This window comes from Lissotriton vulgaris, chromosome 2_1 (genome assembly GCF_964263255.1).
Source record: "Lissotriton vulgaris chromosome 2_1, aLisVul1.2, whole genome shotgun sequence".
NCBI classification, from domain to species: domain Eukaryota; kingdom Metazoa; phylum Chordata; class Amphibia; order Caudata; family Salamandridae; genus Lissotriton; species Lissotriton vulgaris.
This window is the reverse complement of record NC_141687.1, coordinates 1,058,775,587-1,058,796,885: the sequence shown is the minus strand read 5'-3', so window position 1 is coordinate 1,058,796,885 and position 21,299 is coordinate 1,058,775,587. Positions and strand designations below refer to the sequence as shown.

Here is a 21,299-nt window from a genome sequence, read left to right as displayed (position 1 = left end):
TTTAAATCATTGCTTTATTTGGACCTGCAGTGAAGATTTCCTTCCTTAAAATGTATTACAAACCTAAGCATTAAATGTTGATTATATTAAAATTAGACTTGTTTATTTACAATGAACTGAACTGACTAGGAAGAGTGTAAATACATTACCTGTCTTGCTTCAATAGTGACTGTTTTTCATAGAAATGTTGCTTTATCCGTTAATTATTGTGCATACTGTGCAGCAATTGCATATGTCTCCAATAAAAGGCCTAGAACTGTCGCTGTTATGCCTGTTGCCTTATGCAACCTAATAAGTTTAAAATCATCAGCTCCAATCTTTGCCCTTTGTATAACTCGTCAAATGCCTTTGTTTGTTTGTATCTACATTTATATATGTGTATATCTATGTCTAGCCCAGCACCACCTAAGTTTCTCAGTAGTTTGTTAGTTTTTGTTACCTTGTATAAAACACTTCCCTTGACATTTTTTTCAAAGTAGCAATGATGTTTGTGCTAGTATGTGTGGCCTTGTGTTCCAAAATACATGTATGGTCATGTGTTTTAATAAGTACACATTTTTCTATGATGTATTGACAGCTAATTATTGAAGATCAAGGAATTTATCTTTTCTCTTTATGAAAAATAACCCCCGACCGAACATTTTGTGTGCAATCGGACGCCAGTTGTTAGTATAACATTGCAGAGACTAGATGCAACACTATCTTCTCTTAATCGAACATTGCCGAGACTAGATGCAACAGCCTTCTCTTAATCGAATATTGCCGAGACTAGATGCAACACTGTCTTCTCTTAAACTCGACCTTCTGAGCGATATAACATTTTTAAAAAATCAATTTTCTTTCTAGAGACAAGTAAACAAGCAGGCCCACTTTTTAAGTTATTTTATTCAATTAACATTTTCCTGTCTAGAAAAAGTAGTTGTCATGCTAATGTAGCAAAATTAAACACAATGTATAAAAAGTACATAAAAAGTAACTTATATTGAAAGACTACCACAACTATCTCAAGGTTTTCTGACACATAAAACTAGCAAATTTCAGCTCTTTGTTATGCTAAAAGTAATCTGCAATTGCATTTTGCCCCATAGCACACAGTTACCTGGAATGTGTAGCCAAAATAAAACAAGTTAATAATATTTTTAGTTAGTCTTTAGGAAAGTACTTTTTAATTTAAGTGTCTGTGGCATTGTTTGATCTACACATCATTTTGCAAAGCATGCACATGCATGGATGTTTGATCTTGTAAAGTTTCATGCAGATTTGTAAAGGGAGGCAGAATTAATTGGGTATTCCCGAAAGGAGTATTTTCCATTCAAATTCCCTCTTGAGAGCAGGACAATGCAACAAATGCCAGTTAAATTTGTTTTGTGAATTGGAATAAATGCACGTAGTATTTTTTTACCGAATGTCCCTAAAATGTTTTAACAATATATTTACAGTTGGCTTTTGAACCAATTCACAAACTTCAATTTTAATCTAACTTGGAATGTGAATGACAGAGGCATTTTTCGTCTGTTTCCCATTTCACCACTTATGAATTGACTATCCCATTACACTCAGAGCTCACTGATCTGAGGGCAGGACTAGTGGGTGCCAGCTATGGCCACGTACCAATCGCTAGTCCCAATTTCTTTATGGGCACAGCCCTAGTCATGAACAGTCTCCTCCAAATATTAATCCAGAAAAATTAAGCTGCTGCGAGAAAATGTGGAACGAAACACCTCTCTTCCTCAAATGTTCATTAAATAATGTAGTTAAATAGCAAATTCTTTTAAACAAATGCAAGTTGCAGACCAGATTTTCATTAGTAAGACAAAAAAAGGCCTTTCAATTTACTAATTCACCCCAGATAATTGAACAACGACTAAACTCTGTCAGGATTGACTGCACAAGTAGTAATCACATGCATCTTTCCTGCCTTAATGTGTTCGAGGCTCAGTCAGCAGGGGACCTCAGCTTGAAACAGAAAGAACGCCCTTAAGAGTGGGGTTCAAGAAGGCCCTGGTGACCCTGGGGAGACCACAATCATTACTGCTTGTTCTTGCGCACAGGCCCCTCAGCCCCGTCCAATGAGAAGAGTATAAGTGGGGTTAAGCCTGGGTCGGATTGGGACAACAAATAAGCCCGCCCCCCCCCCCCCCCCCCCATTAGTGAAGTAGATGGCAACAAAATGGTAATATCAGTGAAATCAGCAGCCATATACTGGCCCATAACTTCTAAGAAACCTGCCCACATACTGGCCTATCAGACCAGCTCGTTGGACACCACCTGACTGTCCTGTACACCAGTCCAGCCCTGTGCTACGCTTCTTCTGATGATTAGCCCATTCCTGTGATTATCATCTCCAAGAGATGAATTAAAACAACAAACCATGTCGTCAGATATGTTAGTAACCCAATCGCTGTCTAAAAGTCTGGTCTCTGGAACAGCAACTGCTGGCCAGTGTGTCTCAAAAGGGAAACGCCCCTTTATGTGTTTAGTTCTGATTGGTCGCCTCCCAGTGTCTCTCTCCAGTCTAGAAAGAGCAAGCAGGAAGAGGTGGGACGATTGCAGCTCAACCTTGACACAAGGAAGCGCAAATAAGCTTAAGTTCTTTCAAGAGTGAAAACTCCTCTCGAGTGGCTTCAAGTATTTCCAGAAACTGGTCATTTTATTTAGCCAAATCAATTCTGCTTTTCGCAGAGTCTGTCTTATGACAGACAATTCAATTAAGTCTCCACCAGGTTGTTAGTCTTTACATCGCACGCTAATACATCAGAAGTGCATTGCATCATTCTCTGTACATCGAGAGTACTTTCACATTGGGAGTCATTGCATAAATGTACTAGTGCTTAAATCCCACATATATAAGTGTCTATACATATGTAGAATATATATAACTATATGTGTGTATATATGCTTTTCTTATATATACATACACATTCTTTTTTACAAATATGTATATTTTTCATTTTCAATAATTTTTTCTTTTTATAAATTGTAACCATATCTTACATCTATTTTTAAAGTCATTTTTTAGAGATAGTTATTAATCCAATAATGTACATTAATATATATTTATATTGCATATAATTGTCCTGCACTAAAAAAATTCACTTTTATATTTTTCATGTAACGTATTTAAGTATAATCTGTTTTAAATGCACCTGATTTCTTCTTTATTCGATATACATGTAACCACACATTTATATACACACAAACATGTATATCTATTGTAAAAGACTAAATAGATTTAAAATAGTTTAGACTTACAAGTACTTACCTTCAATCTAATGACTTCCAATATAAAGGTTGAAAAACCTGCCTGCGATGTAAAAATCCTGATGCAATGACTCCTAATGTAAAAACTGCATTGTAAAGATAAAATACCGTTTACCAGGAACAGGTTGATTTGTCACGTGGTTTTCCTGTCTGAAAAACACATTTATCTGGAATTAGCAAGGATGCTGACCCATTAAAAGTTGCATCCCATCAGACATCCTCATAAACTTCTGCCTTTCAGAGAGCAGGGAGGGTCACTGATGCGCCCAATCATCTACCTACCCTTACATCACAACTCCACATGGACTCACCCTTACATGACCCACACTGATGTAGACCTGCAATATGTAACACATCAGAATCTCTAACTACATTTACAACAGTAGAAGCTTGTCAGAATATTTCAGACCATGAGCCCTCAAAGTCGGACCAATAAGAATAGCATGAAGACCTTTATACAGCATAGATGGTTTGAAGCCATTGGATTAGGAGTTCCAAATCTATGGTTAACATTGCCAGCTACCTGCATTTGCAACAAATCAATATATCCATGTTTGGCAGTAAAACTGTACTTTATAGCTCAAAAACCGTAATGAATAAACAGAGTTGGTATAGATCACTGTGAAATTAGTTTCTGCTGGTGTTGCTCATTAAACATTGCACCACATGGGCCTAAAGTTTTTAGGAAAATTCCAGGTTCAAAGGAGAGACGGCCAATTTCTAAATCTCTCTGGATCAAACGATATACAGCATATCACTGCTCAGTAGATCATGACATATGGGCCACCACATAATGCACCGTGAAATGTTACAGCATACCACCCCATAAGACACCACAAAACTTGATGCACCACGTCATCGCACAGCGTCCTGTCCTGCAGCATGCTTCTCATCACATCACAGTATCTTACAACACATTAGACCACCTCTTACCACTCCACCGCATATTGATTCAAAATATGAACTAATTACCTAAAGCGTGCAACACCTCACTGTTCCTTCTAACATTGGATAACTCTGCACCACCTTTAGTACCTTCACAGTGTTTCATATATCAGTCCCGAGGTTCCTCCTCTCACTTCCATGCCTCCTCCTGCTGGCTCAAAATTTAAGTTGTCTTAAAGGTCCTTTAACTATAGTGCTAGTTACCTTTCAATGCTTTGTGATCTGGGAATCCACTAAATCCTCTTGCTGCGACCCAGGAATGTGGACTGAGAACAGCTTCAGGGATCTCTGGTCTACTGATTATTTCCTTTAATACTCCACTGCACAGAATGTCATGTGATTACATATCATATGGCCTGCCTTACTTGGTCACTAAGGAAAGGCACACTAACCCAGCCCCCTTGTCACTTCACTATGCCTACGCGCACCATACTCCACAATTATCCTGCATCCACCCACGCTTCTCCAGAGCATACAGTATTACACCACGCCACACTTAATAAGGCTACAAAATAAGACTTCACATCACCTTCACCACGCCACCCAAAGTTACGTCACAGTATACTGTACATACTACACAATGTCAAACACACCGTACCATTTTAAAACATCTCACTAAACACAGTGTAATGTCTTATCGTACCGCACATACCACTTCAAGCAATTCACCACCATGCCATGGGCAGGATTCACAACTTTCATTTTGTGTTGTTGAAGGTAATACTACAGTAGTATCTTACAAAAAGAAGGGGGGGAGAGGTACTGCAAGCCAAACCCCTTTCTCCTCCTGTTAAAACAACTCCACAACACATAAAAAGGGTTCAGCTATTGATATTGGTTTTTACCACAAATCTGCAACAGAGATCTCCCTGGGAAAAGCAGGGCCCTCACCCACATCGAGATGTGGCATGCCTCATCATCGGGCCTCCCACCCCCTGGACCCGAATGAGTCCAAGGTGGGCTTATGGCACATGGAGTGTAGAAGCACTTTTTTTAATGTAGTATATAATCCATAGTAACCAGGGATAAATAAAGGGAGGTTGAAACTATCTAAGGTTATCCAAACATACTAATTCATTAGATGATACTCTGATATGATTAAAAAAACAAGCAAAGGGATGAAACCGGGAAAACTAGTAACCCTGCCATCCCATCATGGTCAACATGTTTCGGCCGTGGGAACACCTGTGGCTTAAGGCATACCACAGCACACCCTGACAATTGCTAACACTCTACATGAATACACATAGAACCACACTTCGCCTTGCCCACTAATTTCCAGCACCACATCACACTGCAGTGAACCACAAATGCCAGGCTGATGGCCATAGAATGGTCACCCAAAAATAATACCACGAAACCGTAGGACAACACACTTGTCCTCCCCCACGAACCTTCAACAAGCACATGAGCATGGCACATCCCTCATCTCTGCATACAAACAAACAGGTTAGCAATAAGTTTTACGACCAGCCTCCATGCAGAATTCTAGTGTAACCCAGAAGTTTAGCAGTCCAAGGTATCAAGGAGAAATCACTAAAAACAAAGGCTCTGCCCACAGGCTGTGAAGTCACGAAAAACCTGACCCCGAGTCGCCAAGCGATATTAAAGAAAAAAATAGCCTGAATTTTTATAACCATTGCGCACGTTAATTTGCAAGTGGCCCAAGAGTCATATGAAATCCTATTTAATGTGCCATACAGTGTAGAGAATTAAACCGTTCTCTGAAACAAATTCAGCTGCACTAACAATCCTCAATAGGCACTCAATAATGTTTGATGATATCCACTTGGATTTTGAATTCTAGTGTGACAACATTAACCGAATAGCCCCTTTCATATCTGTACAAGCATTTAAAGAGCAATACATGGAATAGAGTTCCTGAAAACGGACAAAGAAGGCAGTACATTCAAAGTTTCTAATATCCAAGGACTATGTCTCCAGGTGATTGGTTGTTCATAGAATTTTTAGTTCTGGTCTTCTGGCACCCATCTTTTCTGCAAGAAAAGTGTTAAAGTAAGAAAATGCTTAATATTAACCTCTGTGCCTTAACATAAAATCTAAATGCATGTATGTATCCCTCACGTGAACATGACATTGATCACACGGCATACGATATTTTCACGATATAGGCAAATCTTTCACCATTTGCACATCCCCATTGCATTATTACCATTGCATCGTTTGCCATTTTTTAAGTTACCATTGTAATACCATAGTGTAATGTGCAGTTTGTCTGTCTATATAAATGAATCAGCACTTAAAGTGAAACCGTTGTTTTCTATTTTTTATTTTTTTTTTAAATACAAAAATAGAAATTCCGAAGACGGGTCCAAGAATCCACGCAAGTACTGCGAGAACTGGAAATTTCATTAAGAACAAATCACATTGGGTAAGAACTGTTGTAATTAAGACAATATTGAGTTATGAATCTAAGAAACAAAAAGGTCTACATTTCCGGCACTGTGCATGCGGTCATCATTATGGAGTGACACTCCAGCGAGTGAGGTTACACCTCTTTGGTGGGGTGGAGATTTGGCGCAGGGGAATGAACTGATGTGGGTACCCTGAACAAGTGTATTAAGACCCATAGGTATGCCCTAAGAAATGTATCAAAATTGGAAACCTCGAAGGGAACACTTTGGCCTGAACTGAGATGTTAATGGGAGCCCTAAAGCTTCTGTGACATAGTAAAGAGTTGAACATATGGTGCAACGTGTTCAATTCCCTCATTCTACGTGATGTACATCTTTTGCTTGTATGGATGAGAGGAAGCAGCCATTATTTCTTGCTCTGCTGGCTGACACTTAGAATATTTGTTTATACGTTATGTTGTCATCGATTATTTTCTAAAACCAGTAAACATAATTAGAATGCGCCCCTCTTTGCATCTGCGGAGTTAGAAGGGAATCCTGGGTCTCCCTCCCAAACAGGCCAGAGTAGACCCTGACATGTGACTGGACGGAGTGTTGGAAAGGCGGCACAAACTTCACGGTAGGGAATTAAGAGTATTGTTTATTAACTGATTGTTGTAGTTTTCTCTTAATTGCAAGTAAAAGGTTATGATATTAGTATAGGTACTCTAGTTTTCTCAGGCCGTCCACACACCCTCTATAAATCACTACAAATCCTAGCCCGTGCTCTCTGTTAACTCTCTCTTCCTTGCATCAGGCAGATTGCAAGACAGCCTGGGTGCAAATATATGTGTTTATTGTGCATTTATCGGTCATTTTAGTGCTGTCACAAACGTTGCTGTTGTCCAAAACATGTTTACTGTTAAGCCGACCTTTTTATTTCAAAATAGGATGTGTCCAGCTGCGTTGGAACTTTCCTGGCTCCTTTGCCAGATGAGTTTTATGAGCCAGCTGCAGAGTCGTCAGAGGACGTAGTCGGATATATGCTCCTTTCGTGTTAACTGACCAAGGGCCCAGTCCCTTGAATTGGCGATCATAGAGGCTGTGGTTTATGAACCTAAAGGGAAACTCCCATGCAAAACAAAAATTATGTCTTGTCCTAGGTCCTGGAGAAAAAACAGTAATTACAGGCACTTGAAGGGAGTAGAAGTGTTTCACAGGATTCCACCTTCATTCCCTCGGCCCTGCTTGCCCTGTTTATGTCCCTCCAGATGCTTTCTCTGTGCATCTAGTGCGCTAAAAGAAACTAAAATAGCATAACATAAAATTTACTTTTTGCCAACTCCCCTTCAGTTAAGTAAAATAGTACTTGAGGTGCTGCCACACTCTTTCACTTCCAGCATGGCTCACACACACCCAGATACTTACTGTCCTGCCAACTTTTACCTCATTACGTTCCCCAAACCTCCACCATCTGAAGAATATTTCTGTTTCTCTCACCCGCTGAGCTGCCAGAAAGATACCTTCTGTCTTGATAATCAACTCCCACCCCCTATGTCTCCCTCAACAAAAATAATAATCGTAGGGCAAGGCAATGGGTTTGGCATTGGCAGTAGACCTGTTAGGTTTTCCAGTGCTTGCTGCTTTAGCTGATGTTTATTTTAACTTTCCCATTCCAATATGGCTCACGTATTTAAAGCAAGAACTCGGACATCTAGGAACAGTAAAGAATGAAATGGTGTGGCATACGTGGCCATCCTGGAATGCTCTTTGTTGTAAAGTTATAGTGTACCCGTGCATGGATGGCCGTCATGTGATACTTTTTGTAACAAAGTTTTACAACAAGCATTCAAAGGTGGGCCCAACTGTACGTCCACTTGCTTGCTTATGCACGGTTGGCCATCTTGTAATGCTTTTTGTAAATACGTTTCGCAAAAACATTCATAGAAGGATGTCCATGCGTCGGCATGCATGTGCATGCACAGACGTCCATCTTGGATTGGTTTTGAAAGGCCATTTGCAAGATGATCTTCACTAGCAGTCGCTGCAGGGATTCAGCACACTGTGCAGGGAGCAGTGAGGGCCCAATACCAGTGTCTGGGAAGCTTGCAGGGTCTCGCAAAAATGAAAAAAATACATAAGTTAAAGAAAGTTGAACATACTTAGCCCACCAGCCTTGGCATCAAAGTCAATTGTATTTTTGTGGGCAGCTGTCCACAAGCAAAATACTGCCTCTCAGTGACGTAACCCAAAGGACGAAGTGGGCTGACCAGTTGCATGTATGGTGTATGCTGTGGTGGGTGAAAGCAATATGTGAATGAGAGCTGACTAAATTAACAAAAAAGGAAATTCAAAACAAAACTTTTTACGTGCCAGTCCTCTCCCACCCACCTGCCTCATGACTCTCCCTCAATAAAAAGATGCATCCCTAGTTGTGCAAATATGTGCAGTGAGAAAACGAAGTGTACAATGTACTGTCCAAATTAAGGTATATGAAATACCCTAAAAAAGATCACCTATTTTCCACTCCTGTTAGCCCAGAGTAGGAAGTAACGGGGCGTGTGCCACAGAAGTGTTGGGCAACAGTGTAACCTCACAGCAATGGAAAGTAACCATAAGAGCTCACTGCTGCCTTCTACATGGACAACAGAGTCCCCACAAGACTGCCACTCCCAAACTTTAGTGGTACATGAGTGACAACCTTCTTGTGCTCTTTTATTTGTTGTTCATACACTAGTCATCTTCCTCACGGACGTCGGCTACACCCATTTCACAGAAGTTACAGCCTCCACTATGGCCCCTTACTAGGTAATTCTGCACTTGGGGGCTCAAACACGTAAGTAGGTGAAAACTCTGACTGCATTGTATGAGTGTGCAAGAGAAATATGGTGGCTCCCCCAGATGCAAACGTAGCAAGCAAATCATAGCTCTCTTATCCCACATTCTAAAGGTGTGCAAAGAACCCCAGGTCACTTAAGCACCCTCAGATTGAAACTCTCAAGGTCAGAAATTAGCAAGCCTTCAGGCAGTTCTTCTCTGGTTTAATTTGAAACTCTCCCACCAGAACTTACACCTTCTCCTCCTTCTTGGCTGTCATTGCCATTCCCCGCTCCCACCAACTGTTGCGTAGTCCCCTTCCTCTTATCACTACTGTTTTGGTTCAATATCCTTGCATTGCATGGCCTATCTGATTTTCTTTCTACAGATATTAGGAACTGTTCGCCTGGTAGACACTTTTGTTCCCTGTAAAGTGCTTCTGTGACTCTCAGACACTGAATAAAACTTTCAGATGTTTACAAAATAAATATATCACGGAAGGATCAGCATCAGGTTCATATTTATAAACAAAATACACGGTTCTCCTGTAAAAACAGCTGCTAAAAACCTACTTTATTGTAGGAGACTGCAGTATTCTAGAGAACCCAGGACCAATATATACAATGCCTAAAGAATTCCCTTTCCCTCCACACAGAAAGAAGATGGTCTGATTTGGTCCGATATGGACAGACCGTCAGCACCTTTGTACAAGGACTGCCACGTAGATGCTTTAGGAACAGGCCAAGCTGTAGCCAAAGCCCAGCTTGGAGCCCTATTGTAAATTTCATCCTGTCACATGGCGGCGTATGAATGTCTGTTGGGCCTGTGGACAAAGGACTGATTTCCACCACACATCAGAAAAATGCACAGAACCTTTGTGAAGATACTCACAACCGTAGGCAGATCTAAGCTGGCTGTAGCTGACCTGCTTTTAGAAGTACTACCACATGCCTCATCAGAAATAATTGTTTTCACTTGGATTTCACTGTTGGGTTTGGAAATAAGTGTGTACACATTTCGCATTACTCATCGGCAGAAAATATATGTTCTATATTATGTGACGAATCCGTGTTAACAAGATGTAATTGTTCAGAAATTAATGGATCACATGTGGCTTTGGGCAACCTTTCAAATATTATTTTATGGAAGATGTTCCCAGGGTTCCTAGATAGGCTTCTCTTATGTGAGGTATATCAAAACACATTAGATATTTTATGTGTAGCAGTCTCGTATAGATATGGGCAGGCATTATGTTGCCTGGGTGTTAGGGTATGTGTGACTTATTTTACATCACGATACCACCTGAATCACTGACCCCAAGGGGGGAATGGTACTGGACAGGGTAGCGTGAGCGGGCCACCTGATCCCTGAAGCAGTAATGGCACTGCAGAGCTGAGAAAGGATGATGAAAAACCATTGCTCGGACAACTCACTCATGCCACATGCATGGATCTCGTCTTCAATGGAACCCACCATGCCTTTTCAAAATATAACAGCAGGATAGCAAGATGACAAGTAACCTAGAACTCACAGCAAGAGTTTCTGGGCAAAAAAGCTGCCTAATCCTTGACATTGAAAGGAATGACAGACCACACCACTCTAAAGTAGTCCTTTGAAGGCACCACAATCAGATTGTTTAACTATAACACTTCCCTATGTACATCCTCTTTGACACATTTCACTCCAGTTAATGTAAAGGAACTGAGAACTTAACGGTCATAAGTAAAAACAGGGGTATGGTTTTGTATTTAGAAGTTGAATTTCAAAATGGCAATCAAAAATTGTGAATTAAAAAAGAGCTAATCCTAGATTTTCCTGTTATTTTCATAACGGCCTTGTAAGTACGTGGAGCCTAAGCATTTGGGCACTGTTGCTCAGTAAATCATTTTTGCAAATATTGGTCATTTCCACAATTCAAAAGACACAGACGGTTAATATCACTTGAAGTGAGATGCTCACTAAGCTACGAAAATATCCCCTGAATGTATCTTTGAAAAGCACACATATCTCTCATTCCTTAACGGCCACTACTCCTATTTCAACATCATTCAGGAGCATTCATGAGCTGCAGGCCTTAGAGAAAGGCTCAGTAAATAGGTTTATTTTTATATTGTTACTCTACCATAATGGCCACTGAACTAATGCATTCACTTGGATCCCATTGTAACATTTTCCCATGGTCACACACTATGATCACATCAGTGCTAATCATCTCCTGCATTACTGCCAGTCTGGCTTCAGGTCATGCTGCAGCACAGATACTACCACCTTCCACATCATACACAATGCCTGTCTTGTGAGAGAGAGGTCTAAAAGGAGAGGGCAGCCTCTCGCCTCACCCTACTATGCACACCAATCATTACTGAGAGGGGTCTCATCGGAAAGGCCAGTCCCTCCACAAGCCCTACTATGCACACCCATCGTCTGAGAGAGAGGTGTGAAAGGAGAGGCCAGTCACTCCCTACTACACGCACCCATCATTGAGAGAGTAATTACACCTCAAAAAAAGATTGCTGGTGACCTGTCTTGATATAAGAGTTACAATAACTGGGCAATTATCCAATGACTATTTAATATGTATCTGTTTAATACTCCCACACATTTTTTTTTTACAATTTCAAACTGTGAACCATATCCTGTAAAATCATGTAATTTGATATTTTATCAGTGATGTCATAGAGCATGTCATGAGTGATGTAATATGTGAGGTCATAAGCAGTGCATGGTGGGGCGCAAGTTATACTTAGCCCTACTAACTAACTTGTGAATTTCTCAGGTTTTTTGTGCAAATCGTTAATGTTCACACTGATAGATTAAACTAACTATAACATTACTTTAACCTTTTATTTTTTTCTGTAAATATATATATATATATATATCAAATAGTGCGATAAGTCCAGATAAAGAGCTGACATATTCTTGACTTCTGTGGTCCGCATAACTACTCTGGCAGTTTTCACAGCAGTTTAATAATAAATGACAGATGGGGGCAAGATAGTTTTGCAAGTAATAGTTGGAAAATGTATTTAATTAGATTTAAATACTTCCTATAACTCAACACCTGTTAAAATTGTATGTCTTACTGGTAAGACTTGTTTAGCGACATAAACATTATGAAGGAAGTCATGACTTAAAGCAACGTGAACGAAGTCGCTTCATCAAGTCTTTGAACATCGTTCACTTGAGAAGTGATATGATATACCTGCATGTATATTTAACACTTTAAGCTGAAGGTATTCCATACAGGTTTAGGCAACCACAAAATGTGGTATTGAAAACAGGGAATGTCAAAAGTATTGGTTGTAGTAGCAGCAGTGCAAGTAACGCGGTCAGTTCTGGCTCATTAAGACAGGTAGGCATAGGCAGTCACCAAGCAAAACGCTGATATGTGTCTTAGCTCCACCAGGGGCATGACACAGGCCCTTGCAGCCCCTTCAGTAAACGGGGCCCTCCAGCCCTTCAGTGGGCCTAAATTCAGCGCAATATAATGAATAGATGTCCGACATGGGAGCCCTTCTTCATATTCTGAAGGTGAGTTCCAGCATTTAGCGTTATGCCAGTAGGCCCCACAGCCAGAACAACTGACAAGCAAATCCAGAGCCTATGCGGTGACATGTTGAGTCAACCAATCCAAAGTCCGCAAACTTCCCCAGCCCTTTGAGTTTGTTAGTGCTTACCTGATCTGTTGTGAGGGATTAGACTGCAGCCTCTGGCCATGCTTGCCATAACCATGGGGTAAAAGGTGTTTTTCAAAGGGGTGATTGCTAACACACGACCCAACTGAATCCAGTCCTGTAACAAAATGCAGCGAAGAAAGCTTTATGCAAAAAAAATTCTAAGACTCATAATTACAATCTACAATAAAGAGGACCAGTGCTATAGAGAAAGGGTAAGAGGCCCTGAATAGTGCAAAATGTCGTCCGTTGTTATGTGCTGGTGGTTAGTGCGGCAGAGTTAAGGTTGTCGACTTTCCAGACCACCACCACTTCTACTGTCAGGATTTTCCCCTAAACCGGTCCAAATGATTAAACTGTTGTATTCGGACCTTTCTTTTCTCACGGTGGGCTTTGCAACAGTCGCCAAAAATCCAAGAGAACATTGTGGCCTTCATTCATTACAGTCCGCAGCCAGACTTAAGTTCTAACGACATCCTGGTAAAACGCGAACTGTCCACTGCAAGAGCAAGAATTGCATTTCATTAAAATGCATTTGCTTCTTTCCCCGCATTGGCTGAAAACGATGTGGGAATTTGTCCTTTTTCCTGCTCAGATTTTTCCCTCGTCGCTTTCAACGCCCCTCGTGCGCCTTGCATTTTCTCTCTCTTTCCCTTTGCTCACTAACGAGGGTGAAAAACGTATTCTTCTTCTCGAGCTGGGCCACAGAGATGTTTTACACCATCTGCAGTCTCCCGAGCAACCGGCCACATCCAGGAGGCCTCCGGGGCGGCGGGGAGCAGGCCGCGGATGGATCCGGGGCCTCTCGTGGGCCGGCGCGCCGCACGCTGGCAGACTGGGCCTGCTTTGTTCCTGTGGGAAAGATTGTAAACGGGACACTGCGCCGGTGGAAATATCGCAGCGTCAGCGTTCAACCACATTAGTGTGAGGTATTAAAGCACCAACGGAACCGTTTATCGCCACGTTTGCCGCCCTCTGCTCTCTGTAAAAAAAAAAAAAGTCTAGTACTTCAAAAGCTCATTTGGAATATATTGACATTGCCATGTGTTTTTGGCATGGATGTTGTGGATTGTTTGCTCAGAATGGTGGCAAATGTTGCTACAAATAGTTTGCAAAAAAACAAACCAGGGCTCCCTTAACATATATCTTTTTTATTTTTAGAAAAATTAGAAAGATCACACAGCTGTCACTTACGACATACTTTTCTTGAAGGTATATTTTTACGTTGCATCGCTTTTCATTTCGTTTTGTTTGTTTTTTGGCATTGACGAAATTCTATGACTTCGTCTGCAGCCTCTTGTGGTTACTTTGTACCAACCTGGTTGTTAGTGTCAACACGCTCCTTAATAGTACTGTAAGTGTTAGTATTTTACAGCAAGGCTGTGTTACTCAGTAGTTTAGGTTAGATGGTCTCAGCAGGTTTTGAACTTGTGGTCGCTGGGTGCACTTTACTAACTGACCTTGTTAAAAAATATTATAACAACTAGTTTTTATATAAGACTTCATACCACAGTTTGAATTTTCTCACTATGGTCTGTTATGGGTGCAACAATGATCTTATGTTAAAGATTCTTATTTCACTGACCATGGAAGGATGGAGGGCTGAGAGATTCTAAATTGTGGCCTGCAGCTTGCTAGTGGGTTACCGGCAGGCGTCTAACTCACTGAGCCATGCTGCTGGTTTCCAAGATCAGATGTGCAACAGTGGTGAACAGTGCATTTGCATTGAACTTAAGAAGCTGTACTAGGGAAGTTAAACAGTGGGAAGAAGAAATAGGACATGAAGGCAGATAATTTTTTTTCGTTGTGGTTGTCCGTTAGTTATTTGTCAGGTAAAGCAGTCATTTTTTGACATCTGAGTGTCAAAAGGTGGAATACATGGAAGATGAAACTTGATCTGTGCATCGAGTTTGCGAGATACATCATCGACCCCATAAAAAGTGACCTACTCTTATATCGTAAGCATGATATACTTTCCTGAAATATAGTCCAGAGAAGTGTAGCTTTTCTGTTAACACGGACATGATATTTCAGAATCAGTGTTATTGTCACAATACATATGTCTGTCGATATTTAAACCGTAATTCTGTGCAATAACGCCTGTTTCGAAAGAAGTGCAGTAGGAGGAGAATTAACCCTTTCGATGCTGATGACGAGCTCAGCTCCTTATCACCCAAGGGTGTCGTGTGCTGATGACGAGCTGAGCTCGTCATGAAACAATGGAAATAATCCAAAGTCAGCACAGCGCAAAAATCCCCGCAGCAGCCATGTGTTAATGGAGGTGATCAATTAATAAGAAAGAAAGGGAAGAATGATAAAATGGAGCCATTCAGCCGTAAACAAAACTGCCATTTTGAGGAGATGTGAGATGATCGAAGAGGATTGCTATCAAGTTGGGAAGATGGGTGGTTGAGTTCCTAATTAATTGTTGTGTTCCACAGAGTGTCAGAGTGGGAAAAATAGAACATATACAATCGTTGTTTTTTGTAATGAGAGAGTGGATGGGCTTGTATACTTATCAGATTATTGAGTAACCTGCTTAAGAGACAGCAGTGCATCTATAAAAATTTGTAATATGTGTCGTTTTATGTTCCGTTTGGCAGAGAGGGCGCAACTCAAACTGGAAGGCTGCTGAATCTTTCTGGTGCAGGAGTAAATAAGCCCTCTAGAACCGTCCTATCTTCACCCCCTCAGCTTGCCTGGAAGAAGAATCCCTGCTAGTGACTTTTTGTTGTTTGTCCTAAGAGTGATGATTTCCTTCACTTTTCTTGCGAGAACGGAAAATGACTGCGCTTCATAAATGACCCCTTAAAGCGATACAAGATCCCATACCATGTAGTAGGTTTTCACCTGCCTCTACCCATTTGGCGGTTTCTCCGACAAGATAACCTAGGGCTTCTTTAGGTACAAATTCAGAATCGACTGGACAAGGTTTCTCTAAATAAGGGAAAAGATGTTTTTAAGATATTTTCTCGTTATCAAAAGGAATGGAACCCATCTCTTTTCCGGAGGACTGAACCTCTGTGCAACAGAAAAGTTCAAACTGGTTACTTTGGTACAGATCTAGGGTGCCATGAAGTAGTTCAAATTAAATTCTCCTTGGATCAGAAAGATTCATGCTTCCAAGCACTGTTTCATCTCTGTCCCAGGAAGTAAATCTACCTGGTTGTTGAAGATGTCTAGCTTAGGACTTCCCAATCACCCGCTTGTGCGTCGAAGAATATTTACCCAAAGCATGGCAGCCTTTGCCATACTTCGGAGAGTCCATGGAGTGTCCCTGCAGTGTTAAGTTGATGGGACTCTAACCCTCTGTTCATTTGTCTTGATAGTTAGACTGTTGTGCTTCATAGACATGATCTTCTTGCTCTTTCTTCAGAGGTAATGAAAGCTTCTTGGAAGCACCACCAACCGATACAAATGGACCAAAAGAGCATCCTTTCTCAATTTTGTAAGGCCTGTTTATGTCCACTGCTCCCGATGGTATCATTCCTCTCGTTTCAATGATCGTCAATCAAACTGTACCATTGTGCTCTTTCTCCATCCATGAGTTGACTTGATCGACCATTGTTAAAGGGTTCCCAGCTCACCTGGAACAAGCAAATCTTGTGGTGGATGAATCCACTCACTGATCTGATTATGTCCATGAATTCTAAGCCTTAGTATCCTTGAAGTTTGTTACACTGGAGAACAGTACTTCATCAAGTAGAGAGATTAATTTGCAAGTTGTCTATGCTGACTCTTTATTTTTTAATTTGTTCTTTTCTACATAGATTGATTTTACGTAATGACTTCAAAACCTACTGTGTGTTATATTTCTTACTTTGCAATTCTTTTTTGTGTGCTTGACTGGTAGGCACTTCTTGAAGTGACCTCTCAATAATTGTGCTATTGGGGTTACTCCTTAGCCCTCATAGGCCTACCTGCTGTTTATAGGTGCCTCCGTGAGAAATCTTTACATTTGAATCAACAGAACTCCCTTGCTGCAATAAGTTATTTTGATAGTTTCATATTCATGTTTTATTGAATACTTATGAGTGTTTCTTTGTATATTAATTAAACGTAATCATTGAGTGTTATTTCTTATCTCTTCAGGTACATTAAATGTTAACATTCAATATGAATATTACCGTATTGTTCATTGTATTGTGAACCAAAAATGAATCCTAATTATAAGGTTTCTTTACTTTATTCTGTGTGCTGTTTGGCTCAGTTTCAAGTTCAGCAAAACAAAAATTGTATCCAGTTAATCACGGACAAATGTTAATATCTCCAGTACCGTTCTATATCTATTTTCTTTAGGATCAGTTAAAGAAAGTAAGACAATATAGAGAGCGATAAATATGTGTGACAATTATTGAGGTTAAATAACATCTGTACGGAAGGAAACACTGGGTAGAGTGAACAAGACCCTCAGATTATTACAGGCATTGTTTCCAGTCTTGGATTTTGTGTGGTAGCCTAATGCATTCTGTGTTTTATAGTCTTGCTTTGCTTTCATTGAGGTCAACGGACTAACCCCCTGAAATCAGTGATTTGTAGGTAATAGGTTCAGGACTAGAGTCAGAGTCCTTAATGACTGGGATTGAGATAGGCAGAGCACTCTAACAATCAATGTAGCACATCGCGGCAGTCGTAATTTTGGAAATACAAATTATTTTGAGTGTAGACTGAATGATAGGGATTACGTAACTACAGGATGAGGGATGCAAGAAAGCATGGTAGTAGAAGGACCAGTGCACAGAGCTTTAACTTCTGCTGCCTTTAGAGGCAATCTGCCATGCCCCTGCTGGTGGCTCCCTCTGACGTCGCCTAGTTTTGCCTTTCATTAGTCTTGACCCTGAGAAATAACCCGAAAATCGCAGCTTTATTTTATTGTGACTATTCCGACTTTACTGAATTATTCGGGGTGGAGTTGGTGTTGCCAGGTAGGACCTAAGTAAGACCTTGAGTGGTGTCCTGACTCCAGCAGCCTGTGGTCTTGTTATACTCCCAGCTTCTTGCACAGTCCATATAACCCTCTTTAGTTTGACATCAAGTTAGATCGTTGTACTCTGGCCTCTTTGAATCTGCAACAAAGAAAAATCTGTTCAAACCGCAAGGATAATTTTCACGATGGATATTTTAAAATTATATTTCCATCTACAGTGCCGCTGTTATTTGAAATGCCAGGCAAAGGACTTCGTTTGTTTTTTGTTCCATTCTGGTATGAAGAAATGAAAGGAATTTCTCCCCCTGGCCAACATTTTCAATAAAGTCGGTACTTCTTTGGTTACTTTGGTCATAAAAACATTGTAAAATACTGAATTTTTTTAAATGAGCCCCGCCCCCCTTTTAGGCGCGTAATCGATGATATAATTCATCTAGACATTGTTAAATGAAAACTCTACTATAATTATTAATTATAAAAGTAATGAAAAGGGCATATGTTGGAACATGTGTTCAAGCGTTGTATTACAGTTACAGGACAAGTATGAACTGACAAACACAAACACGACCACCACAGAATGAATGCAGTATAACATTAACAGGAGATTTATTGTCTGTAAAACATTTTGGGCGTGTTTGACCTGCTGTATACACGTGTGCTGCAGTGTTATTGCAAAAGCTAATACCTAAAGTCCAAAAAAGAAGGCATGTTTTCCGATTTTTAAAAGGCTGAAGTGACTGATATGGTGTGTTTTTTCGAACAGCTGGGTGAGGGAGTTCTTGAATGAAGAAAACAAAGGCCTGGATATTTTGGTGGAGTACCTGTCATTCGCGCAGTATGCCGTCACGTAAGTACCCCTGGTTGTGCATCACCCATGCAGCGGGTACAACACTGTCATGAAATGCCACATAATGGCTGCTTGTTTTATGTTCCATGTCTTCTCTGTGTATGGATTGCCTCCTATGTCTGATAGCCCCTTCTGGTTATTTTAGAACCGCCTGCATCTTTTGCATTCAATACATTTAGGGGAAAGAGAGAGACGCATCTAGTTTGCATAGATGGTACAGTATATTAGCTGCAAGATATCAAATTGTATATATTTGTATTTATATAATGCAAGACTATCTAGAAAGTAGTCTGCTTTATATAGCAGAAAAAAAGTCCGTAGTCCAGGCTCTTATAACTTCGCGTCTATGGCAATGTGTTGCATCTAGGACCGGCTCAAGGCCTCCTTGAAAAGACTCTAACCACATCCCGAGCCATGCCTCTGCCTCATCCCAGCCTCAAGACCTTCGTTGATTGCTTTTAGCGAAACGCATAGTTATGTACAAAAGTGTGCAGGCTGTTTCCAAAAGGACAGGGCTGCACACCAAGTTGTAGTAATCAGGAACACTGTAAGGATTTTCAGGGGCATGGGACAACATTTTTTACCGGTTGAGGCGCTCCCTCTTCCATTATGACAATACCACTTTCGGGCTTGTTATTAGGATTTGTCACCACCGAATGGTGGTGGCTAAGGCCGCTGTTTTACCTCTCCAGGTTTGTGATATCACAGAAGTCTACTGTAGCTTTATGCAATCTGAGGTTGTAAAAAGGAAAGTATGTTATCCAGTTTAATACCGCTGACATACCTAGTCACACTTAAATGAAGGCTGTTATTGTGTAAAAAAAAATAATCTCATCTTCACACCTCAGTGCATTAAGCTAACCAGACAAGTGTGTGGCCTGTTTGTATTAAATTCCTCCTCCCTAGAACTGACAGGCTTCTGTGAGAGAGAGAGCTACAGACTCTTTGTGAGCTTGTCAAAAACTGACTGCCCCTGAAGCGTTTCATTATGCGTTGTTTACGCAGCACAGCTCTGCCAATGAGTTGTTAAGACGTATACCAGGAAGTAATGTAACCTCAGAACCAAACTGGTGTGACGTCAATTCTGTCCGGCTACCTGTTCTTATCAACCTTAAACACCTCTCAAAATGGCGGTCACTCTTTATTATTGTCTGAGATCAGCGGTATACTTATAAGGTTAATGATCAAGAATAAACTTTACTCCTAAAAGTTATTGTGTTGAATAATCATGTACTATGTACTAATGAGATCTACCCTAGTAAATAATGCATGTCCTTCAGCCAATATCACTTGCTGTGTCAACTATGATTTAATAGTTTGTGCATCCATCTTAGTTTTTTTTTCTCTGTACATGTTAATATTCTATTACTTTTGTCATTGGAAATTGTTCAAGCGCTGTGAGCACCGTGGTTGGTCTCAAGGGAGCTATTTCTAATTCAGTGGAAGAGCCAGGTTTTAATCAGAGCTTTCCTCTAAACCACATTTCTTCATATCTACCAATCCTACTAATAGCAGCCAATCAGCTGTACTTTTTAGGTTTTGCCTCTTGTTGAAATACCTCTTGTGGACCATACCAAAAACTTATAGTGGACTTCAAGCCAGCCCATTGATTACCATTGGTTGCCTTTCTTACCACTCATTTGTGCCTTAGAAAATGGCTTTCTTTCCTCTTCCTATGTGTTTCCCTCCATTGGAGCATAGCTTCTTAACCATCCTTTCAATTTGATAACTTGTATCCTTCCGCTGTTCACATTCAGGAAACTCCCTGTTTCTTTCTCATTCAGCAGGCCATGAGAGTGCATGTCTTTTCTTGCTTTCTCCCTCGTGTGCTCGTTCCCACCTCAAATGCATGCCAGCTCTGTTTTTTCTCCTTCCCCCAACCCCAGCTCGTCCATTTTTCCCCAAACTTATCATTTAGCTTTTTTTCCCCTCCCCTTATTGCCTGATGATCCTGCGTTGCTTACCTGTTGCTACCCATTATTGCCCCACGTCTTGAATTCCCACCTGCTCCTCCCCACCCATCATTTTTTTTCAGGGCCCGGAAGATGCAGGGCTGCTCTGCCCACCCTTGTCTTAATTTTGGCTTCTCCCTACCCATTCCTCTGTTCACACACCTCTCCAATCAGCAAACCCTTTAAAAAATGTTTTATTCAGTTTTTTGGGTCCTCTAGATGCCACTCGCCACCCAAGCCACTCTGTGTTAAATAAGCAATTTCGGGTAGATTGCATTTATTTTTTAATTTACAACTCGCAGGCATCATCTATTTATGACTCACAAATATCAATAAGATGCTGCACATTAAAGTGTTATGATGTGTGCACATAATCCCACTCTTTTTTCATTCTTTTTGTAGCCAATGTTGTATAGCATCAGAAAAATATGATTCTTTTTGCTGGTGCTGCCCAGCATCATCAAAAAGAGGGCCAAAGCCAATAGATCACAAATGCAAGACTTAAAGGCGTTGCCAAAGCTA

General features: G+C 40.7%; 1 protein-coding gene across 13 annotated transcripts in view; it reads left to right on the top strand.

Moving 5' to 3' along the window:
- The window catches only part of FMNL2 (formin like 2), a 566,092-nt gene that overhangs the window by 343,440 nt on the left and 201,353 nt on the right, over positions 1-21,299 (top strand). For all 13 annotated transcript variants that reach the window (XM_086956698.1, XM_086956700.1, XM_086956695.1 and 10 more), the window contains 2 exons: positions 6,522-6,598; positions 18,742-18,825. In XM_086956698.1, the coding sequence (XP_086812824.1) occupies positions 6,522-6,598; positions 18,742-18,825 (161 nt within the window). The remainder of the gene's footprint in view (positions 1-6,521; positions 6,599-18,741; positions 18,826-21,299) is intronic.